Source organism: Camellia sinensis, chromosome 10 (genome assembly GCF_055761805.1).
Source record: "Camellia sinensis isolate YWXY chromosome 10, ASM5576180v1, whole genome shotgun sequence".
Lineage (NCBI taxonomy): Eukaryota > Viridiplantae > Streptophyta > Magnoliopsida > Ericales > Theaceae > Camellia > Camellia sinensis.
In genome coordinates, this window is record NC_138970.1 from 177,514,537 (window position 1) to 177,539,850 (window position 25,314).

The 25,314-nt window shown below is 37.0% G+C and overlaps 2 protein-coding genes across 3 annotated transcripts; both read left to right on the forward strand.

Annotated features, from left to right (window-relative positions):
* The first annotated feature begins 8,177 nt into the window (after nucleotides 1-8,177).
* On the forward strand, nucleotides 8,178-18,334 carry LOC114265293 (glyceraldehyde-3-phosphate dehydrogenase, cytosolic). 2 transcript variants are annotated; one of them, XM_082892906.1, is made up of 12 exons: nucleotides 8,178-8,325; nucleotides 8,409-8,441; nucleotides 8,532-8,632; nucleotides 15,628-15,743; nucleotides 15,838-15,937; nucleotides 16,606-16,752; nucleotides 16,852-16,912; nucleotides 16,999-17,096; nucleotides 17,313-17,455; nucleotides 17,669-17,752; nucleotides 17,867-17,956; nucleotides 18,040-18,334. In XM_082892906.1, the coding sequence occupies exons 1-12, from the start codon at nucleotides 8,322-8,324 to the stop codon at nucleotides 18,086-18,088; spliced, it is 1,026 nt and encodes a 341-aa protein (XP_082749032.1). In that variant the 5' UTR covers nucleotides 8,178-8,321; the 3' UTR covers nucleotides 18,089-18,334. The 2 variants fall into 2 exon arrangements, with proteins under 2 accessions (XP_082749032.1, XP_082749033.1); XM_082892907.1 differs by lacking the exons at nucleotides 8,178-8,325; nucleotides 8,409-8,441; nucleotides 8,532-8,632 and adding an exon at nucleotides 8,798-8,887.
* A 1,275-nt stretch (nucleotides 18,335-19,609) lies between these two features.
* Nucleotides 19,610-22,816, forward strand: LOC114265312 (Tetratricopeptide repeat (TPR)-like superfamily protein). Its single transcript, XM_028206085.2, has 2 exons — nucleotides 19,610-20,031; nucleotides 21,043-22,816. Exon 2 carries the CDS (start codon nucleotides 21,093-21,095, stop codon nucleotides 22,659-22,661), a length of 1,569 nt encoding a protein of 522 aa, XP_028061886.2. The 5' UTR covers nucleotides 19,610-20,031; nucleotides 21,043-21,092; the 3' UTR covers nucleotides 22,662-22,816.
* Nucleotides 22,817-25,314: the final 2,498 nt, after the last annotated feature.

Genomic DNA, 25,314 nt, shown 5'->3' on the forward strand with positions numbered 1-25,314 from the left:
CGGGGCGTCTATTGGCATTCCATTGGGGTGGTTATTATGGTCCTGGGGGGCTGGCTGCATCCCTCCTTCAATGTACTTATCCAAGTGTCCTGCTGCCACCAATTCTTCCAAGTGCTGTCTCAGTGGCGTGCAATTCTCAGTTCGGTGCCCTTTTTCTTGGTGGAAGGTGCACCGTGATCTGTCGTCGTAGTCTTTCTGGGCTTCTCCTAGCTTGGCTGGCCACTTGACGAAAGGCTCATCTCTTATTTCGCTCAGAATCCGATATATTGGTTTCTTGAACACCGTTGTTATGGCAGTGCGGATTCTCAACCATTTTTTATCTGGATCTTCTTCGTTATCTCGTCTGCCGCGTCCGTTTTTATTCTGTCGATCTACTGTATTGACCTTTGCTGAGGTCTTCTTTTCTGGCATTGTGGTTGTACTAGATTTTGCTTTTGCACGTGCGCCATCCTCTTCTACCCTGATGTGCTGATGTACTCTCTCCATCAGGGCCTCCATGGTGAGGGGTGGCGTCATGGTAATCGAATCCCTTAGTCTGTTCCCTACTGGAAGGCCTCTTTTATACTGCGCAATGGCTAGATTGGTGGGGCAGTCTCCAATCTGGTTGAATGTCTCCCAGTAGCGACTGTTGTAAGATCTGAGGGTCTCTTTTTCACCCATGTCGATGGAGAGTAACTGGTCTATCTCCACCGGTGTTTTAGTATTTGTCCGAAACCTTGTTACGAACGCTTCCGCCAATTGGGCCCAGGAGGCTATACTGCCCTCTGGGAGCTTTTCGAACCAAGTCAAGCCTAGGTCGCCAAGACTTGACGGGAAGAGTATACACATTAAGGCCTCGTTTCGCCTGTACACAGCCATGACTTGGCGAAAGTGGCTCAAGTGTGAATACGGGTCCGTCTTCCCTTCATATGTATTGAATTTCGGCTGAAGGAAGCCTGATGGTAGGGGCGCGTTTTCGATCGCTGGGACAAACGGCGAAGTCTGTAGTCTTGCCAATGCCTTGTCCGTTGGTTCGTAGGCCGGTCGCGGTATTGGCATTCCAACCTCGACGCTTCCATGCGTCCGAGGAGCCAACCGTTGTAAGGCCGAAACTCGGTGTGGATCCCTTGCCCTGGCATCTTCCTTGCATCGTGCTTTTTCTTCTAGCATGGTTCGTAAGTCGGATGACCTGGGTAGTTCGGTTTGTCTGGATCCGGTTTGGTGTGAATGTGAAGGCCGATACGTGCTTCCTTCAGTGTATGATCTTTCGGATCTCGTCCTCTCAGACCTGGAGTGACGAGTCCTTGAAGGTAAGGAGTGAGTGTCGCCTGTCCTGAGGCTTCTGCTCTCTCCTTGAGAGGGTGTAGTATTCCTACTACGACTTTCTGAGTGGCGAGGGGGCGTCTTGTGCTTGCGCCCCTCTCCTGTCGCCACATCTTTGGTCTTCATCTGGCGTTTCAAGGCCTCCATGTCCGCCGCCATCCTTCGAATTAGTTCATCCTGTTCCTTTACGCGATCTTCCAGGGCTTGAGGATCAATCCTCCTCCTTTGCCTGTCGGGACTTTGAGAGTGACGAGGGCTGCCATTCCGCCTTCCCCTGCCGCTCCTCCTGGAATTATGTTGTTGGGGCTCCAAGTCCGCCATGGGAGGGACAGCAGGTAATCCCTCGCGCCTTGCGCCCCCCTCTGGAGTTAGTCCGTCGACGGCGGACTGCGGCAAGTCTTCAATGTGTGCCATTGAATGAGAAAAGGAGAAGCCTAGTCAAGAGGTGTTTGTTCTTGTCTGTTGTTCCCACAGACGGCGCCAATTGTACGGGGAAGAAATAATTCTCCTCGTATAATCCTGTTGACCAAGTCCACGCTCCTCCGTACGACGTCGCTTTGTTACCTGAAAACACAAACGTGAGCTAGCCGGCGGGTGTGTGCCGGAAACCTCTCCGATGCCTAAGTCAGAAAGCTTGACAAATAGACAAAGCTCTAAGTTCTCAGAAAGATTGTGTTCAATTACCTCCTCCAAGGTGATGCTTGTGAGCTTTTATAAGTTTCCCGCGGCACAATCCTAGTAGGACTTGTATTTCTCCATGCAGAGTCCTCCTAGGATTCATTCTCCTAAGGATAATGCTTATCCTTTTACACCCTCCCCCACTGCTTAAACCAAGTGGGATGGTTTTCTTTATGGCCGAACTTCCATTTGACCGAAGTAAAATTGGCTTTACCGAGCCGCAGAGGGCCGAACTATCCTTAGCTCGGTCTTCTCCTCCAACTCTTTACTTCGGCTACCCTGTTCAACCTTGATATGCTTAGTTCAAACTTCCAAGTAACAAGTTCTGACCGACCTAACCAGATTGTGTCACGACCGGACTAATTCTGAAACCGGTCTTCCCAGAACATACTGTGACCGGACTAACTCTAAGACCGGCCCTACTCCGAGTTGTCTCTGGACCGGAGTAGCCTTACTCTTCCTTGGGCCGAAGCAACTATCTCTTCTTGAGCCGGAATAAACTCACCTCCTTGGGCCGAAGTAACTTTGTCTCCCCAAGGCCGGAGTAACCTTGCCCTCTAGGCCGGAGTATTCAGTACGGCCTTTTTACCTAGTCCTCTGCGTTTTGGGCCTCAAAACCCAACTCGAAGCTCGGCCCAATTTTCCCAAAAATTACCCTCTCACTTAGTTTTTGGAGACTTGGTCGGAGTGTCAGTGGTGGGAACCATGGAAACTCCGATATAGGTTCACTGTTGAATTCAATTTCATCAAGCTTTGTAAAACCATTGTCACTCACTGATGAGTAATTTATTCACAAACTATTCTTACAAACATTTACTCTTTTTTTATTTTGTTTTTCCTGATTCCATTATTGTAGTTGCTTTGCTTCTCTTTTGATTTTGATCCTTTTGTATATTTATCTTTTGGATGCAGATTTCGCAAGTTATGGATGTTAGCCGAGAATATTTATACAAGTGAGGTTGCGAATTTGGGAACTGATTTTATTTTGATAATTTGTCTCTCTGGAAAATGGATATCACTATGGCTTTTCAAAACTTATGGTTGGAATAATTTTCTTTTACATTTTTTTTGCTTTAACTTTGTTAGTGTGGTAGAATATTTTATAATTTTGGCAAGGGATTTTTATTACAATATAAATAAATTTATATTTCAATAATAAATAATTGATTGTGGTTTGAATTTTTTTTGATTTTTGATGTGATGATCCTATGGTGATTATATTTGTTTATTATTATGAAAATATTACAGGATGAATGTATGTCAAATTAATATAGGATGTGGCAATTAATATTCAGTTGTTTATAAAATCGATTCAATTTTTACAGGCATTCACGCATACTTAGTTGTAGCTTTTAAAAGTGTCAATGAAAAAAACATGAGTGACATTTTGTAATAGTGATAGTAGCTTTGCAAAGTGTCATTAAAATAAGTTCTAATGGCACTTATATCCATTTAATGGCACAAATGAATTGGATTTAGTGACATTTTTTGAAGTTGTTATAAATGTCAATTGTGACATAACAAGTGTCATTAAAAATCCATATCGTGGCATTTTTTAGATTGCAAGTCTTCTTTAATAGCACTTGATAACGTCACGAATAGTGTCTACCATGACATTAAAGTGTCACTAAAAGTTTTTAGCCCTGATGGTGTAATGGCACTTACAAGTGTCATTGAAGTGCCACTAACTCTTTTTTTAATGACGCTTGATATTGTCACAATTAATATCTATCATGACATCAAAATGTCATTGAAAGTTTTTAGCCATGATGGTGTAGTGACACTTGCAAGTATCTACTATGGCACGGATATAAATGACACTTATTTAAAATGCCACAAGACTAAAAAATGTCATTAAACTAATAGTTTTGTGGCACTTTCAAATGTCACTAAACTAAGAAAATGTTATAGTGATAGTCGATTCTTGATATATATCAATTTATACTCGATTCACAATTGATACAGTCTGTTTGACTGCCATTAAATTCTATTTTACAGGTGAAGATTTTGAAAAATTCACAACTACGTTAACTAATTTCTATACATATCACCCAATACTGCTACACAATAAGAACAACAACAAGAAGTATCAATTTATCTCTTGATATCACTATTTAGTTTAAATGAATTGAGAATATATATCAAGATCAAGCAAACCATTAAATGACATCAAGAGTCACACCCGTGAGATTACTTTCTTTTTAAAAATTTTAAAAAAAATTAATTTAATTTAAATAGGAGGTTCATAATCTTCAATTTTGCTTTTTATTTATTGATTTTAAGAATGAAGTCATGCACCCTTGGATCACCTCCATCATACCATCCTATCCATGCGGCCAGAAGCAAAGTCCAAGTTTGCCCTAGAATTTGAAAATAATAAGGAAACTAATTATTTGTCACAATTTTGTATCACCTGTGTATATATATAAATATGTATGGTTGATTTTTTTATTTGGAGATCTAACCGAGACATTAATGATAACAAGTAATATATTGCCATATACTTGGTGATACAAAACCCTTCTTTGCAATATCACTTTTTAGCTTAAAAGTCAAAAAATTATTAAAAAAGTCAAAAAACCAACAATCTATACCAAAAAATCAAAGAATCTATTTTCTCTTTATGTTTTGCACATCTTTTCATAAAAAACCAAAAAGTCATCACAACATACTAATTTTTTTTACATCATATTTTAGTCAAAAGTCAAAAAATTACTTAAAAAGTCTATTCCCAAACGAGGCCAAAATGGTGACAAAAATAGATAATATATAACAGTTATCTTTTTAATTAGTTTAATATAAATATGAAAACCCAATTTCTAATCTAAGTTTGTTTGTTCATTATCAAACACTAGTTTGTAGTTTGGTGTCAAAAGAAAGTTCATAGTAAGTTGGGGTAGTGATTGTTTACCAACCTCTTATTTCTGGGCATTTTTGCATTTTCTTTTGTCAATTTCTACAACTTATTAGATATTTACAATTTTTACTTTTTATGGATTTTTCTAAAAATTAGTATCTGTTTGCATTCTTATAATGTTGCATCAAGGAAGGTTGTCCTTCAAACTCATCTAACTCATAGCTCCAATTTAACACTGTATATGTTCCCTCTCCAAAATCAAATGTGTTTCACAAAACATATTCTACTTGAGAAATTTTATAATATACATTTCAAAAAAAAGAATATATCATATGATCAATTATGAATTTAGAATTTTTGACTATTGAGCCAACTCCAATAGTTAAAAAAAAAAAGAGTTTGGAACAAATTTATTAACCTAACAATCAATTGATGAAATGATGTATTTGTAATGCAGTATCAAACTTCATAAAATAAGAAAAAAATTTAAAAACCATGGGAATTGTTTGGGATGTGCTATATAAATACATTTTTTGACTTTTTGACTAAAAAAGTAGAGAAAAAAAAATGTATGTTTAGGATAACTTTTTAACTTCTTACAAAAAGATGTGTAATAAAATATTATAGTAAAATCAAAATAATCATTCTACCCTTGTTGACTTTTTGACTTTTGGGCAATTGAATTCAAAGGGCAAAATAATAATTTTATCCTCTAGGCTTCCTCACAAGCTTTTCCCAAATAGTATGGACTTTTTGATTTTTTTAGTAATTTTTTGACTTTTTAACTTTTGTAAGTTATCACATACCAAGCCTAATTATATTTTAGAGAAACTTTTAGGCTTCCATGTGTAAGAGGAGTTAATTTGAGCCCACTAAATTAATTAGGCCCAATAGTCCAAGGTTTGTGGACCCGAATTTATAGCAAGTCCAAGATTGGTGGGCCCGGATTTATCGCCATCAAACGGACCGAATTGCTCTAAGCCTCGAAAGAGTTCGGATCCACGAACTAAGAGACTTACTCAGGCCTAGACTCACAAATCTAGAGATCCGAAGTACTTGGTTTCGAACGGATTCAAACACAATTTAGAAGCCGCTCCATTAATGAGTCCTAGAACATTTGCGGACTCGGAGCTATCCAGGATCTACGCACCAGAACCATGGGCATAATGGAGTCTGAACAAGGACCCGATCCCGAAGACGGAGTGGAGATAAATTAACTCTTTGGTTAAACTAATCTATATCTGGGTCGAGGTGGCAGGATTTAGGAGGTCCTTGAAACTCGGCAATATTTGCGGCAGGGTATTCTCTTGAACTATCCCTGCCCCTTCTGCGGCAAGATGTCCTCTGAGACTACCCCTGACCCTTTGGGATAATTGGAGATCATTGGTTAGGTGTGGCTAAGAATAAGGGTTCGTCGAGAGGTTGATCTCCTCTTCGAGGAACCTCTTCGAGGATTTTCCTCATCCTCAGAGAGGTCACCTCCTCGGACAACCATTATCAATCTTGAGAGTGAAAGTGAGAGATCCATGGGAGAACCTTGCCATTATTCTCTCTCTAGCTACTTTATCTTCTTCTTCACCCAATCACTTATCTCTATCATCTCTTGCTTTTGTGTTATTCGTTGAGACTATTGAAAAATCTAAGTCTTTAATCATTTTTTAGAGAATTTGAATTTTTCTTCAAGAATCTTTGAAAAATTTTGAATTTTGAATTTTTCAATGATGTTCTTGAACCCTCTCATACACCATGAACCAAAAAAATAAAATAAAAAACCATTATCTAGAAATGTCAACGCATTGGGCAAAATCAATTTGATGTAGCAAACTTTTGGAAATGCCAAAAGTGAATATGCTAATGTGCACAAATTTGACTGTTCCTTTGTTCCACTCCATTGCTTTGAGCTGGCCCTCCCATCACCACACAATACTTCCCAATATTCTAGACCCAATCATATGGTAATTTCCACCCATTGCATAAAAATAGAAAATTCAAAAAAAAAAAAAAAATCTAAATAAAAGTGTATAATATAAAATTTAAATTTAAGTAATGTGCATTACATTTTCAATAATTTTAGTTTAAACGTTTTTATGTTTTAAAAAAATTTAATTTTTTTTTAAAAATTATAAATTAATTATGTTGGTGATAGACTTTAGAACGGTAATATTTTAATATATTTTTTTACATAAAGACCAATAATATCTTTTAAAGTTGTTTTTTACATTTTTCATAATAAAAAATTATATATACGACACGGTAAATAATAAATAAAATTGTAACAATATATATTGTTTGGTTTCTTTTTCGTAGTTTGTTTTTAAAAACATATAAAACCTACTTTAGTGGGGGAGAAATTAAAAATACTCATTGCTTTCATATTAATTTTTTATGTGTGAAAATAGTTTTTTAGTTTTAAAAAATAATTTTTTTCGTATTTATTTTTTGTTCCCCAAACTAAAATTTAATATTTTTTTTAAAAAGTAAATTGTGAAATAAAAAATCTTATTTTTGTCCACTACTAAAAACGGCTCTCTCACGTGATCACCGCTTCTTCACCGCTTCACGAATGATACAGCCATGTCAAAGTAGTAAAAAAGAATAAAGAAAATATAATATGGATTTTGTTCTTCAATTGGACAATTTAAAAGAGTAATCTTTCCAAAAACAATAAAATAAATTAAAAACTATCACGCTATTAAAAGAAGACAAAAACAGAAATGTTACAAAGTTGGTAAGTTCAGTTATCCATCCAAATCTTCTAAAAATAATTATAAAAAAAATTTAAAACAGATTCTTATATATTTAAATTTCTTATTATTTTTCACCATTTATGGTTTTAAACAGATAATTAGAAAGTTTTGTTTGATTTCATTTTCAAAATTATTTTTTTAAAAATTTTAAAAGTATATATAAATTAATTTGATAAAAATAAATATTAAAAATTATTTTTGCATCTCAAAAAATAAAATAAAATAAAAACAATTAATAGTTTTTATTTCTTTATACTAAATTAATAATTTTTTATATTTATTTTCTTCTAATCAATCCTTCCAAACAGAGGCTAAGGGCTCGTTTGGTTTGATTTTCTGAAAAAATTTTGGGAAATTTTCTCTACAAACAAGTTTTCAAAAATAATCAAACCAAACAAATTTTCCCAAAAAAATTTCTCAAAACTTGTAAACCAAACAAGTTTTCCAAACAAATCTCTCTCTCACACACATCAAATCAATCACTTTTTCCAAAACTCTATCTCAAAATAATTTTCCAAAACATCTTTTAAAAAAAACCAAACCAAACATGTTTTCGTACTTTTTGTCTCTAAAACACATCTCTCAAACACAAACCAAACATACCCTAAAAATCCCACCCCTCAAATAGAAGCCTGAAACCCGCACCCCTGTCTTTCTCTCACTCACTTTCTGCTTCCCAACTCATTTTCCCTATCTAAAAAACAACAAACCCTTTGTTCCTCTGTCTCTCTAAACTAATGGGTAATCACTTTTTTCTGTAATTGTCTCGTAAAATTTGTTATTGTGTATCAATGTCTAATTTTAGTCGGTGGGTTGTCCTGTAGGTTCTGATAAGATGATCAAGATCGGTATCAATGGTAGTGTTTCTCTCTTGCTTTAAGTTTTTTTTTTTTTGTTTTGGAGTGGAAAGTTGTTGAATTAATTGATCTATGTTGAAATATATTTAGGGTTCGGAAGAATTGGTCGTCTGGTAGCCAGAGTTGCTCTGCAGAGAAACGATGTTGAACTGGTTGCTGTTAATGATCCCTTCATCGCCACTGATTACATGGTATGTGTGTTTGTATATGCATGCTTATACATATGCTTTTACTCTGTTTGGATGGGGTGATTTGGTGAGCAATAATAAGAAATTATGAGAAATGGAATTCTTTCTCATGTTTGGTTTGTAAGAGCATCTTCAACGGTGAACTTCTTTTTTCGCCAAATTTGAGTAAAAAATGACTCATTTTCTCAATTTGATATCAGTTGCTCTAATGGTTCATTTTCATCAAATCTGCTCCGGGGACGACCGGTTGGTCGACCGGTAAGAGGAATTTTTTTTTTTTTTTGAATTGTAAATTTGAACTGTTTGAACCTTTTGGTCGACCGACTGGTTGACCGGTAAGACAAAATTTTTTTTTTGAATTGTTTGAACCTATAAATTTGAACTATTTGAACCTTTTAGTGGTCGACTGGTTGGTCAACCGGCTGGTCAACTGGCTGGTTGACCGGTTCCTCCCTCCAACGGTCACACACAGTGATTTGCTGAAATCTGTATTTTGTCCTCACTTTGATGATTTGTTTGATGAATTTTCAATTTGATACCAGTTTGGTGAAACCGTTAGAGCATGAAAAAGTGCTTTTTCACCAAATTTTAAATTTGATGCCAGGTTTGGTGAAGCGTTGGAGATGGTCTAAGTTGGGTGAGAAATGAGGAGAAAGGAAGGTTTATGATGTGTTTGGTTAGAAGATTTGAGCAGGATTTGAAAAAAAAAAAAAAAAAAAACAAAAGAAGAAGAAGAAGAAGAAGTGAAAGATAAATAAAATATACTTATTTTTTTACGTAATTTCACCCATCTTTTTCCTTTTTAAATCCAATGTCAAATCTTTCAATCAAACATAGCATTAGTGATGGGTATGGTTTTGTTTTTAATTTTTTAATTTTTTTTTATGGCTTTTATATTAGTTACAAAATGATATACAGAGAAGAGAAGTAGAGTGGTGATATACCCTAAATAAGTTGATGTGTAAAGAAATAGAGATGATGTGGCTTAAATAAGTTAATAAAACCCCGTTTGGCATGCCCATTTGGGCTAAAATAGCCATATAGGACAAAATAGACTATTTTAGCCAAATAGGATAAAATGTCACATTCAACCCATAATTATTTTATTTTTTCACTCGCAAAAGTCAAAAAAGTCGAAAAGCCTATTCCAAATGAGGCTTTTTAACTCCAGGTTAAAATAATCAAAAAGTCAACCTGCATCCCAAATAAACCCTAAGTTGATTTTTTTATATATATAGTTTGCAAAAAAGAAATCTCACTCATGTCCCTTTCACATGCTTTGCATTCTTACCTATCCAAGCATGATTGTTTTGCTTTCTTACCTATCATGTTTGGTGAGAAAACACAAATAATTTATTTTCTTACTTACATGAGAGATCACAATATTTTTTTTTTTCTTTTCTTACCATACTATGTACTTTTTGATCTTTATGGTAATGGCTAGGTAAGATAAAAATATTTGGAGAAAATACCATTGTTGTGGGTTTTTAGGAATCAAAATTGCGTGACAAAGTGTTCATATCAAATGACTTGTCTGCGTTATATATAGTATAGATATATAGATATTAGAGGGTTTTGCACACTCTTGATGGCTTTACTATAAAAATGGTCTAATTTTTTTACTTTTTATTGATCTTTTAATTGTCCCTCTGTAGACACCCCATTTTTGACCGACCTTGAGACTCAGACGTCACTAGTTGAGCACTTGGTGATCTGGCATAATGTGCTCGTTCAGAAGTTTCAGAGTCTTGGCTGCGAGCCCCGCCTCCGGATTTTCGAACCCTCTTCTGTGCGTTGTCTCGGTTTGTGAACCAGACTCGGTTTTCTCTGTTTCTTTTCCCAAGGGGAGGGAGAGGTCCCGTAGACCATCTCTCAGTGGCCGTGGGCTACGTTTTGTGGCCGCACGCCATTTTGCCCATTTCGGAGTCCGGTTTCCGGTTTTTCGGGACCGTTGGCCGTGTGCCTCGGTTCGGGATCGCTTAACCATCTCCGTTTGCTCTAAATTTTGGCATACATCTTATTTACTCCCTTTTGAGGGACACTGGGGTCTGAGAAACCCACTTCGTGGCCGAATGCCACTTTCGGTGCTTAACAGCCCATTTTCGGGACCCCGAACTGCGCGTTTTGGCCCCCGAACATTCGTTTTGCAACGGTTTTCGTTCATTTTTGGCAGGTACCTCTGTTTTATCACTGGGAAGGCCGTAGAAGGTGGGAGGCCAGTAATTGTTGCAGCAACCAGTTATATATCCTCCGACGCCCTCCGATGCCCGTTTTTCACACTTCCGGGCTAATGTTGAACACCTTGGAGCCACTTTCTTGAACTTTCAACCACATATTTGTGATGTACACACATGGGAGGACCCTAAAAGGTCATGGCCGGCCACTAATGTTGCTTGACCCTTTTGAACCCCTCCTTCCGAGCCAATGTTGAACACCTTGGAGCCACTTTCTTCAACCACAAACCACATATTTGTGATGTACACACATGGGAGGACCCTAAAAGTTTATGGCTGGCCATTAATTCCATTTGAACCTTTTGAACCCCTCCTCAAAATGGCTTGTTCTCCCTCCTGTTTTAGAATTTCCAAATTCGAACCACAGGGTTGTGAAGAGGAGACCTGGGAGGCCACCTTTTTGTGGTGGCCGGCCACTATTTCAACTTGACCCTTTTGACCCCTAGCCGGCCGGCTAGGGGAGGTGGCCGGCCGACCACCTGCAACAAAAATAAGGGGCCGGCCATGTTCCTTGCAACATCAACTTTACAGCTGTGTAGCTTTTTCCCCCAGAAAATATCCCAATCCGGGGGATATTTTGTGGGGGAAAACTTGCCTATTTTCCCCTACCTTTTGCCCCTCCTTTACTCCTCTCTTCTTGTCCATATAACCAGCTGGTGGCATCACATTTAGGGGTTATAAAATTTGATCTTCAAGGCTAGATACATAATTCTCCCTCCATCCCTCTCATTTTGCTTGAAAACTCCAAGTCCTACACCTTGTTTTCTTCATCACCACCAAGCTCTACCACCACCACTCTATCTCGGTAGCAAGGAGAGGAATTCCAGCAGCTAAGAGGCAAAAAATTTGGTCCAAGAAGCAACAAAAGTGTTGATCTTCAAGGGTGAGTCCATTTCCCCCTTTTTTGAGCTCATTTTTGCAACATTTCTTAGCCTCTCTTTCTTGAATATTTGAGCTCCTACCAAAACTGAAAAGGTCATTTTTTTGAGCTCATTTTCATGTCTCATTAAGGGCTCAACACTGTTTGAGCCCTCCATCTTGCACTTGCTTCAATACCCTCTTTGTATGTCAATATTTTGCATGCTTTTTCTAGCCTATGTGTGATCTATTTTGGAGTTTATCATGAACTGTAAGTAGGCTTATTTTGAGCCCCTCTTCAATATTGAAAAAGGGCTCATCACTGTTTGGGACCTCCATATGTCACTTCATGTTATATCTCTCTTTTGGTCCCCATTTTTGCATGCTTTGGCAGCCTATCATGCTTCTGTTTTTGGTCGATTTAAAGGCCTAGAGATAGTCTTACTTTGACCTTCTTAACATGTTTTATTAAGGGTCTTTGGCTGTTTGGTGAATGCTTTGCATACTTCATGTTATAGCCTCTTTTTGAGCCTCATTTTGCATTGCATTTCTAGCATGTTTTTATTCTGTTTTTGGGTTTTTACAGTTCTGTAAATATGCTTATTTTTTGTCCCTCTTCAATGTTGTAGAAGGGAATTTTTCAGTTTGGGCTTTGCATATACCACTTGCCTCTTTGGCCACCTTTTGGCCCTTTTTCTTGCATGGGAGTGCAGCCATACCTGCGTTTGTTTTTGGGGTTTTTACAGTTCTGGAAAACATCATATTTTGGGCCTCTCTTCAACTTTGTTGAAGGGCCATAACCTGTTTGAGGACAGCAGATGTGAGTTGCTTCTTAATCTCATGTTTAGGGCCATTTCTTGCATGCTAATTTTGCCCTGTCTTGGTTTGCTGTTTGGCCATGATTTGTACTGTAAAAATGCTTAGTTTGAGGCTGCCTTGCTTCTGTCTTTTCATCTCATGTACCAATTTTGCATGTTTGGTATAGCTATAGGCCATTTCGGGTGCCTAATTTTGCATTTTGGGAGAGATTCCATGCATCGGGTGTGTTTTCACCTCATTTCGGGGCTGTTTTCCCCCACATTTCATTGCTGAAAATCCATTAACATGTTTGCATATCATTTTTCATGTCATTTGCATTGCATATGCCATTGCCTCGGTTTGCGTGCCCGTGTGCACGCATTTCGAGGCACTTCATTTTCATCCATCGGCCTCTTATGTGAGTGTGGCTGAGGCTCTCTCATGTTAGTATAAGTCCATGTTGCATTCTATATGCCATTTCCATGCCATTACATTGCATATACCATTGCCTCAGTTTGCGTGCCCGTGTGCACGCATTTCGAGGCACTTCACTTTCATCTATCGGCCTCTTATGTGAGTGTGGCTGAGGCTCTCTCATGTTAGTGTAAGCCCATATCATATTTCCATGTCATTTGCATTGCGTATGTCATTTTCTCGGTTTGCGTGCCCGTGCGCACGCATTTCGAGGCATCTCATTTTCACAGCATAGTGCATACTAGGTTGTATCTTAGATCGCATTCATGCATCTCCTCGGTTTGCGTGCTCGTGTGCACGCATTTCGAGGCATGTCATTCCATAGCATTGTGTATGTTAGGATTGTATCTTAGTTGCATTTCATGCATGTCATGCATATTGCATCGTGTTCGGAATAGAAGTTAGCCCGGGCACAGGAAACGAGGTGCATTTCGTACTCCGAGTGACGGAATGTGTCTCAATTCCCTAGTCACCGACACTCCGGATCATCCATGATGGAGTTAGGTCTTGTTGTGTTTTTACGTGCATTCATTCTATATTGAATTGTGCAATTCGACTCCTCGGTCATCATGCATCGATATGCGTGATTGGTGACACGAGGATCGAGACATGCATATATCTGTGAAAATACATTGCTATGCCCCTTTCCTGCTCTCTGTTGCAGCAAAATGAAGAATCAGCAACTTTTCGGAGCTTGGCACGCTTTCCAAGAATAACTGCTAAACAGAGGCTAATTGGGGCATCCCGGTGGATTTTCGCGCAAGACAACCCGGACATGCATCATCCATCAGAAGCAAGGCAGTCCCTGGCTTGCATGCCAGTTTTATTTATTTTCTTAGTTAATTTGTTAATTAATTAGGAATTTGTATATTATTTGGACTGTAATATTTGGACTGTAATATTCTTTTATTTGGGACTGTATATTTATTCAGACCCTCTGCGCGAGGGCATAATTGTAATAAGTGTGCGTGCATGTGTTGTATGTCTTCCAACCCCACGTCTTTCTCCCTTTTATTTATCCGCTTATGATGGTTAGATTAGGGCATGTTTAAATTAGCATACAGTATGACAGCATGTTTGCATCATTCATCTGTATTGCATGCACCGGGCTCGACGCATCATACTAACTGCATTGTACTTTCAATTCTAAATTGAATACATGATAGTTGTAGCATTCCATATGCCATGTTTAGAATAGCCGAGCCTGCTATAGTTGCATTTTTGCATGTGTTGCATTAGGCATTTTTGTATACTTAGGATCATGCATGATTTCTAATGTAGTTTCTATTTTGGCTTGGAGTACTCGGTAAGTTCTATGCTTTAGCATCCTTGCATGCGTGTGAGTGACTGCCATAATAGCATGCTTACCATGAGGCTAATTGCTTATATGATATAACTGCCTGAATGCCTGTGGGTGAAGGTTGGGTTGTTTGGATTGGGACAATTCATCAAATATTTGTTTTAAGCCCACTAGATAGTGGCAAAACTATCTTTTCTAAGCCCACCCGAGGGTGGCAAAATCTGCATTTTAAGCCTACTTGCGAGTAGCAAACCATCTTTCAAAAAAACAAACATGAAATGTTTTGTTCCAATTCAGGTGACCCAGTCTATACTTGTATGCTGTGCGCATCACATAGTAACCTAGGCTAATAACCGGAATAAGAACACACAATGCTTTCAAAAATAGATATCATGGTTAGTAGAGGCCGATCTTTGATCGGGCGAGCGGGGGTGCTCACGAAGTGACCTTCCCCAATCGTACCCAAGTTCCCGAGCCGAGACAACTTTGGTGATGACGGACACGTGGCCTTTGGCACCGAGTCAGGGTTTCCTAAATTTCCCATTAAAAAACATTTAGGTGGCGACTCTGTATCTGGCAAAGCAGTCCATGTTTGGCACTTCTTTCAAAAATCTGTTTTTTCTCAAAACGATTTGCTGGATTTGGACTCTTTGGTTCAGACTAAGAACCGTGACAAAATTGAGAGTCCGAGCTGTAGTGACCCCTAATATGAACGGAACGGGAGCTCGTTCCTCCCGGGGCGTTCGGGGACGTCTACACCCTCTAACCCCCTTAACTCTGAGTGAAGTTGTTATTGGCCTAGTCATATAGGTATAACTTTGTTTTAAAAAGTGCAGTGTGTTAATTATGATTTTAACTTGACTCAAAGTCTTGGGTTATTTGTGACAATTAAAAGGTTTGTGACAAAGTGGGATTTGACGTAAAATATAAGGTTGCAAAATATAACTTATGCAAAAAAAAAAAGTGGATGAATTAAAACAATTTCAATTTAAATAAAAAAGGGACGTAGTTGCTAGGAAATTTGATAATAAAAAAGTTGTCACTGGTTTGTAGATTTTATATAATAGAATAGACTAGATGATGTGTACATCTGATGAGTGAGCTATGAAAATCAATCAGTTCATATTTTACTTACTGACCCAAAAAATTATTGTAGACAAAGAGAAAGAAAGTTGAAGAAGTTATAAAAATTTGAAATTAAATAAAAAGTGAAGCAATTGTAGGGTAATTTGACAATGAAAAATCTGTGACAAAGTTTCATTGATTTGTAGGCTTTATGTAATAGAATATATGTATGACTGCTAAGTGCGATTTTGTTATTGTGATATGTGCAGACATACATGTTCAAGTATGACAGTGTTCATGGCCACTGGAAGCATTCTGATGTTAAGGTTAAGGATTCAAAGACCCTTCTTTTCGGGGAGAAACCAGTCACTGTTTTCGGCATCAGGTATTTATGCCATTTCTAGCACCACTTAACTTTCCTGCATTTGAATCAGAATGAAATCAGGGTCATTCTCGGCATATTTTGCATGAATTTTCAGGAACCCTGAAGAAATCCCCTGGAGGGAAACCGGTGCCGAGTTTGTTGTGGAGTCCACTGGAGTGTTCACTGACAAGGAAAAGGCTGCTGCCCACTTGAAGGTTCAATTTTGATTACCTTTTTTGTTTATTGATTTTTATGCATCAGTTGGATTGTATGATTCTTTTGATTTTGTTTGATGTATACGATGAACTGTGACTAAAGTTTGATTCGTGTGTATGTAATAAAAAATACATGAACATGCTCTTCAAATGATTGTTAATCAAGTCAACTTATTTGTGTTTTTTTACCAAACCTGAGTTATAACAAAAAGTTTGATTGGTGTATATGTAATAAAAAATACATGAAAATGCTCTTCAATGATTGTTAATCAGATCAACTTATTTGTGTTTTTTACCAAACCTGAGGTATAACAAAATTTGTGTTCCAAATGCAAGACATTTTGAACTTACTTCCCAAATTCAAATCGTTTTGAAAAGTCATGTTTTGAGTTCTGGTTTGAAATCTTGTTTTGAAAACATGATTTCAAAATTTTTTACAATAAATTGATTAAATCAGTAGATCACAATTCGAAAACATGACTCTGAGTTTGAAGTCGTGTTTTCATGTTATCAAAACACGAGTTCTCAAAACAATAAAGCAAGATAGATTTGAAAAGTAAGTTCAAAACTACTTCAGAGTTTTGGAAATGGCATGAGTTTAGTAAAAATACTCCTGCTATTCGTTATACTGTTTCTGGTCAATGGGCTAACCTGTTTGGTGTAATTAGGGTGGTGCAAAGAAGGTGATCATTTCTGCCCCAAGTAAGGATGGCCCTATGTTTGTTGTGGGTGTTAATGAGAAGGAATACAAGCCCGATCTTGACATCGTCTCCAATGCTAGCTGCACTACAAACTGTCTTGCTCCCCTCGCCAAGGTTACACTGACACCAATTTAGAATCGGCTAGAATTGTTGGCTTAGTTAAAATTGGTACATTGCTTTGCTTAAAATTTTCTATTTCAACAATTTTGCCAGGTTATTCATGATAGGTTTGGCATTATTGAGGGCCTTATGACTACTGTTCACTCCATCACTGGTGAGTGCTTACATGGTTAGGTTGTTGCTTCGGGATATGATTTGTGGTATCTTTTTCAATTTTCTCTCTTGTAAATCGTCACCCAGCCACTCAGAAGACTGTTGATGGGCCATCAAGCAAGGATTGGAGGGGTGGAAGAGCTGCTTCCTTCAATATCATTCCAAGCAGCACTGGTGCTGCAAAGGTAGTCAGCAAATTATGTAAATGACGCTGTCCTTATATGTGATAATTGTTGCCTGTATTTGATTTGATATCAATATCATTTGAGATGCGGAGTGTCAATGTGGTACTGTATTTTGTTCTGTTTTGTGCACTCCCAATGGGTATTTATTTCATATTCTTATGGTGTTGAGCTTTTTGATTAATTTGCATGTGTGTTTGCTTTCTTCTACTCTAACAGGCAGTCGGAAAAGTTCTGCCAGCACTGAATGGCAAGTTGACTGGAATGGCTTTCCGAGTTCCGACAGTGGATGTTTCAGTTGTGGATCTCACTGTGAGGCTTGAGAAAAGAGCTTCTTACCAGCAAATCAAAGATGCGATCAAGTGAGTGTTTATAGTATTCCTTCAAACTAGCTGCGTTGTTTTATGTATTAGACAATGAAACTGAGATGCCTAGTAGATTTGTTTGATTGTATTTATTTGTCAGAACAATAACACGTTAGTATGAAGTTTCTTTAACTGCCAATTCTCGTTTAGTGGTTGGGTTTTACTTTTGTTTTTTTCTGATCTTTGATTCCGTTTCTTGGTTAATTTCAGGGAGGAGTCAGGGGGCAAACTCAAGGGGATTATGGGGTACACTGAAGATGACGTTGTCTCAACAGACTTTGTGGGTGACAGCAGGTAGATTGTCCTACTATTCTTTCCTTCCTAATGTTCTGGCTGATAAGGTTTGTGGGCGACACTCAGTGGATGTGATCTCATGAAATTGTTACTGAATTTGTGTGTTTTATGTAGGTCATGCATCTTTGATGCCAAGGCTGGGATTGCTTTGAATGAACATTTCGTGAAACTTATTGCTTGGTATGACAATGAATGGGGTTACAGGTAATTTCAGTACTCTATTTTACTCGCGTTGCTTGCACGCAACGTTGCGTCGTCCCGTGACACAATCTTCTATGCTTTTGCAGTTCACGTGTGGTTGACTTGATTGTGCACATGGCTTGTGTTCAAGCTTGATGCTAATCTCATGAGGTGATAGAGGGTGACTTTGTTTTGCTTGTGTCGTACTGGTTAGTGTTTTAGGTCCCCTGAGGTTTTGGTTTGGAATAAACTGCGCAAGAGTCTTGTGTAGTCTTGTTTTGGATGTTTACTTATGGAGTCTTTGTGCTATCTTTGTTTCCCTTGTGTTCATAGGAAAAATAATCGAAAATTCTGTAATATACGAAAAGTTGGTATAATATATTTGAGGAGTGTTTATTATAATTAATTGTTATTTCCTGTAAAAGCTTCATTTACTATAGTTTTAAGATATGGGTTGGGTTTGGAATGATATTAAATTTTTCATATTCAATGATAACAATTTTTTGTGAGCTTTTATGCCTTTCTGTATGCTCGGCTAGAGGACCACCAAAGGTTAAGCCTTCATATGGAATGTTAAGAAGGTTACAAGCTTATTGATGTATTCTCTGCACATCTAAACTGTTTTTGTATGGTTCTGACGTGTAATCCATACCATCATGTCTTCGGTGGCGTGGTTTTAAGCATAAAAAGGATTGAGTTGGATTTTGTTCGATTTATTAGTTAACTTTTGCTAGTAAAAAAAGCAGGGAAGAAGAGGGAGAGTTAATTCAATTGTGGTCAAAATGTGGTTTTACATTGTGTGAATTGGTTAACAAATTCATTTTCACACCCACCATACTCTTTATTTTCTTCTTCTATTTGATTGATGTCCGTGAAGGATGGTGCAAAAGGTCTATTTGGTATAGCTTATAGCTTCTTGCAAGGTGGACGTTGATAATTAAAAAGTAAATAGCAAAGTTAGAAATATCATTCTCTCATTTTTTTTTAATAATTAGCTTTTTAAGTTATTTTTACTTAATTGCACAAAGCATTAGAACACAAACTTTTAAATAAATAAATAAAAATTACAAGCAGTCTTTGTTGCACCAAATAGAGATTGACATTTTATCAAATAGAAATCAACATTTGTTTGCACGATCATAAAAACAAAAATTATTTGATACTTTAGGATTGTTATGTGTCAGTGTTTCTAATTAATCACCAATTGTCATGCCTCCTGTTACTCTCCTCATTGATAGAAATCAGTGAATTTCACTATCTCCATCAATCACATTCAATTTAGGGTACCACGTAGTGACACTTGAAATATCAAATGACTTCTCTTGTGAAAACAAGATATTGAGTGACACTTGAAACATCAAATGAATTCTCTTGTGAAAACAAGATATTGAATGCAACGTTTTGAAAATTGAATCAAACTAGCCAATTAGGGTTATTAAACAAGCCAAGTTATTGAGGCTTAAGTCACATTTGACTTATTAAAACTCATTCAAGATCAATTTATTACATAAACAAGTCAAAATTAAACTTAATTTTAAATTTGTGAAATTTCAAACTAAATTTAAATAATATACTACTGGACTCGGCAATTTTATAAACATTATAAAAAATCAAAGTATTAAAACTCGACTCATAAAAAAATTCGTTAAACCAATCAAACCTAAACAACCCATACTTGACTCGATTTGGCTGGTCTGAAGTCCTATGGTCAGTTCAGCTTAGGTCCAGTCTCCAGACAATACTCCTAAACGGTTTGATACCAAAAGCGGCTATTTCTTTTGTAAACATGGCTCAAACCGGAGGTTGGTTCATGAACCGTTCCCGGTTCAGCGAGACCGAGCGGTTTACCCTCCCCCTTTATTTTCGCGTTGGGGCTGTGATTTCTCACTCTCCCCCCCCCCCTCTCTCTCTCTCCCTCTCTCATCGCGAAGCTCTCCGGCGTCCCCATACAGACTCCAGTCCGATCAGCCTGGCTCCGGCACCGGCAACGGCAGATCCACAGAGTCCAAAGTCCAGACTTTCAGCTCCAAGTGCTCTCACTCGGCCACTCTCCTCCTCATCTACTCCTCTGCCTCTGCAAATAGTCTGAAGATTTTTAGGTAATCCTTCTCTCTCTCTCTCTCTCTCTCTCTCTCTCTCAAAGATGTTCTTTCTTATATGGTGTTGAGTCTCATTGCAATCGATCGCTACTAGTGTGTGCGTTTGTATATGAAATGAATTATAATGGCCTCCACATATTCGATGAATTGTCTCAAAGGTATACGTGTCTTCGAACATCATCAATTGATGTATTGATGAATGTTGTGTGTGTGTCAACGTCTGGTTTTGGTGTGCATATTGTAAGGAAAAAAAAAAATTTCTTGGGAAATTCTTCAGCGCTGCTTAGTTTGGCTGTTGAAGAGTTTAAGAAACAAACAGGAATTGAAAATTTTCGATCATAGGCTTTAGTATTTTGGGCTTAGAAAAACCAAAACCTTGCGCAATTAGGCCTAATAATGTAGGCGCTGTTAATTTGGGCGGAAAACATTTTTCACGCTTTCTGGAGTTTGGAATAAAAGAAAACGAGTCAATGAAAACAAACCCATTTAGGTAAACAATAATTTCCACTTAGCAGGTGAAAAATGTTTTTCAGATTAAAGTCTTATCAATACCACCACACTACCGCCATCCCATCACAACTGCCATTGCCACCGCCACTATCTTGCCACCACTACCACATCCCCCCCACCACCACTAATTCTACCATTAGTGCATTAGTTTGCAATCAAACATAGGAAAACGTTCTCTCTAGAAGAATTTTTTGGAAATAGTTTTCCGTAAAAAATGTTTTCGGTTGGAAAATATTTTCCACTAAAACAAATGACTTATTACTTCAGGAGTTTTTCTTGTTTAAGCAACATAAGTTGTATTATTACTCTAACTATCATGCCAGGTGAAGGACTAGATAGGTTAATGTTGGTTTTCAGATTCTGTGTTAAAAGAATAAAGTAAGAGTTAATTACTAGAGTCAAGTCTTCATCTGTAATTCTATTCTGTAATACTTCCTTTGAGTTTGGAAAATGAAATAAAATGTTCGATACCTGATGTTTGTTTCTACTCGGTGGATGCAGGGGCACATAGCCACATACTCAAATACATTTTTCTTATTTAATCCCCCTTTATGATCTTTCGTGTCCGGAATCACATTAAAAGAAATGGCTTCTTAGTTGACTTGTTTGTATCTTGCACCTTTTCCCATGCCGCCTCCGGAAATTTGTCTTGCTTTCATTCTTCATTGTCGTTTCCTTACCCACTGGACTCTTCCTCCTTAAGGGAAACTCAAATTGACTGTCAAGAAGAGAGAAGTTCAGAGTTGACTAAATGTTCGGGCTTTGACATTCTCATAGCCAAAGTCCGTGCTGCAACTAGCGTAGATGAAATATTTCATTCACTCAGCCATGACCGTGTTTGCAATGCCGTACAGATTTCTCACAGAATTGTTGATAAATTACTCTATCGGTTCAAAGATGATTGGAAGTCTGCATTAGGTGTTTTTAAATGGGTATCATCACATCCTGGCTATAAGCCCCTACCAGAATCATATGATATGTTGGTGGACATACTGGGTAAAGCAAAACAAATAGATAAGATGAAGGAGTTGGTAGATGAAATGCGTCAAACCCATCTTGTGACGCTTAGCACTGTAGCTAAGGTTATGCGAAGGCTTGCTGGTGCAGGAGATTGGAAAGATGCTGTGAGGACATTCGATGACTTGGGAACTTTTGGGTTGGAGAAAAATACAGAATCTATGAACTTGTTGCTTGACACCCTTTGCAAAGAGAACAAAGTTGAGCAGGCCCGTGCAGTCTTCTTGGAACTCAAATCACACATCCCACCAAATGCTCACACATTCAACATTTTCATTCATGGTTGGTGCAAAATCAATCGGGTTGATGAGGCTGTCTGGACAATCCAGGAGATGAAGGGACATGGTTGTCGCCCTTGTGTCATCAGCTACTCAACGATCATCCAGTCTTATTGTCATCAATCCAGCTTCCATAAGGTCTATGGACTCCTTGATGATATGCAAGTTCAAGGATGCCCAGCAAATGTTGTTACTTACACCACTATCATGTGTGCACTGGCAAAGTCGGAGGAGTTCGAGGAAGCCTTGCAAATACGCGTGAGAATGAAATCCGCGGGATGTATACCTGATACACTTTTTTACAATGCCTTGATTCATACACTGGGGAGAGCTAACCGATTACAAGAAGCTGCTTACGTTTTTGAAGTGGAAATGCCCAAACTTGGTGTCACACCAAATACATCTACCTACAATTCAATGATTACGATGTTTTGCCATCATGGTGAACGCCTACAAGCCTTAAATGTTCTTAGGGAGATGGAAAATTCTCCATTTTGTAAACCCGATGCTCAGTCATACTACCCATTGCTCAAGTTGTGCTTTAAGACTGGGAAGACAGATAGTTGGTTGAGCGGCTTGTTGGATGACATGGTTAATAAACATCACATTAGTCTTGATATCTCAACTTACACACTTTTGATTCATGGGCTTTGTAGAGCTAACAAATGTGAATGGGCATACCTCCTATTCAAGGAAATGATAGATCACGACATAACACCAAGATATCAGACATGTCGGTTGCTTTTGGATGAAATCAAGAAGAAGAATATGTATGATGCGGTTGAGATGATAGAAGCCTTCATAAAGCAAATGAAATCCAGTTGAGGTGATTGTATTAATATTTCTAACATTTCAAATGACAACTTCATGCTCTTTCGTTCATACCATAATGATGAAGATCATGGAAAGAAAAAAAAGAACAAATCTGAAATTTCATATGAAGCACATTTAGGGTATCAAGAATTAAAGATTTGGAATAATTTTGAGTCTTTATGTCATTATAGTAGATTTTAGTAATTAAGGGTATAATGGTAATTCCAATAATTGTTGGACATGGGTTGTAGGGGTTACCCATGGATTTTATTTTGGGTCAAGTTATTAAATGGGTTATTATATATAAGTTTTATTATGTATAAAATAATCTTAGTGGTCAAAATTCCAAGTTTCTTATTTTGATATTGAAGTAGAATTAGAAGTCATTAAAATGTCCTATTATGATTGAAGTAGAATTGGAAGTCATAGTTGGTCTAGAATATTAGTAATTACTAAATATTTTTAGTTTCTAAATTTGAGAAATAGTCCTTATAGAATTAGGAGAGTTTTTTAGCGTATAAATATATGTGTAATGTTAATGATTCAATAGAAGAGTTAATATTATGAAAATTTAAGATTGTGTTTGTATGATTGGCCTATCCCTTGTGAGGGTGAAGCACTTCTCTCTCTCTCTCTCTTTTTCTTCTATCCAGCAAGGTTACTGTTGACGTCACTGTTCACAGTGCTTAGAACAACCACCAACTGTTCCTAAACACTTGTGTGTTTTCATTCCCAAAACCCTATCCTCTTATAAACTCTTAAACTCCTATGTTTTAAATACTTTTGTAGCCACAAAATTCTTCCAAATCTAGCCCTATAAGGGTGTGTTTGATTCAAGGGATTAGGGGAGGATCATTTACTGTTCAGATTGCTTATCCAATAGAGAGGGATGTCCATCGTGTGGTGCAATTTTAATCCGCCGGACATGGAGTCTGGCCGGACTCCATATCCCTCATATGAGGGACTAAACAATCCGGGAGGGGGGGATTATTTCTATGGGATTGGTATCTCATGAGATTAATGTGTGAAATGTTTGTTTTACTCTCATACTATTACTTAGTAAACAATTGGAAAAGGGTAAAATAGTTGAACATTTATAAATTATTTTTTTCGTGTTGTTAATTTAAAATTATATATTAAATAAAAAATATAAATTACAAATTATAAATTAAATTTAATTAAAAATAATAAATTAAAAATTATGACCTTATAAATTAAATTTTTTTAGTGTTGTTAAAAAATTAAATTTATATATTAAATAAAATTATTTTTTTAGTGTTGCTAATTTAAAAATATATATTAAATAAAAAATATAAATTATAAATTAAATTTAATTAAAAATTATGGCCTTATAAGTTAAATTTTTTTAGTGTTGTTAAATAATAAATTATAAATTATAGATTACAAGTTTAAAATTATATATTAAAAAAAATATATAAATTGTAAATTACAATAGTAAAATAGTCTTTCGAACATTGTTCCTTATCCAATCCGTCCAACTAAACATTGGATTTACTAAAAACAGTCCTTTCTAGACATCAAATCCCATGAGAAAACAAACACGGGATACCCATTCAATCCAACCAAATAGTCTGGGGATTCCCAGTCCCAAGATTCTAATCTGATGGATTTTAATCCCTTATCTAGTCCGTCCAATTAAACACACCCTAAGTCTATGGTTGCTACTGGCAGTATACATAACCCGGGCTCACTACTAGGAAAGTAATCCTTACTCATCCTACATCACATGACTTGCGGACCTTCTGCTTATATTTGTCACTAGCTGAATGTTTTAGGTCGAAGGAACACAAATCTTGAAGTAGAGTTTAGATCTAGAATATGTTGATTATAGACATGTTTTGATTATTAAGCAGCATTAATTCTCTTAAACAAGAAGCCCTTTTGTTTTAATTGTAAAATATTTATCAGAGATTTTCATAATAGCTGCAATTCTTGGTAGCTTTGTTTACTACAGCAATGGAAATATGATTCAAAACTGACATTATATAACATGTGGGAAAGTACTAGTGAATTATTTTTGTCGAAGTTTTTCCTTTTGTTCTTAAATAAGTTTGAAAATATGAATTTGATGAGTACATTTATCTTCAATGCCACTGGTACATAGCATCCTTTCTATTAAACCTTTCACTCTTGATGGATCCAGTGTGTGTAGAGAAGCTATATCTACACTTCTGCATTAGTATCAACTACGAAAACAAAATCCACAATACAACTGAAGGAGTTTCAATATTTTTATATCCTTCAATTTATATAGCCAACGATGTTGTTCCCATGCTCGCTGCTTTGGTAAATAAGTTATGGGTCATTTAACGATATGGAAAAATTCTGCTTGATGTTCATTTTCTGGAACTACTATTTTGCTACTTGAAAGTAGACTGAAATGTTTTAATAGTGAGGCATGGAAGCAGGTTGCTTGGGTTTGTCTTCCCATTCTATTGTCCCCATTTGTGGAGTTGTTTTTTTTATTTCTAGCATATAACTGATCAATTAGAGGCACCTATGTTTTGGTACTTACAAATGGATGAGAATTTGCTGGTGATAATGATGAATTTTTGCACCCTCAATTATTTTTCATTCCTCTGGATGTATTCCCCATCTAACATATATGTTATTTTACCTGCACTTTTGTGTTGAAACTGATGAA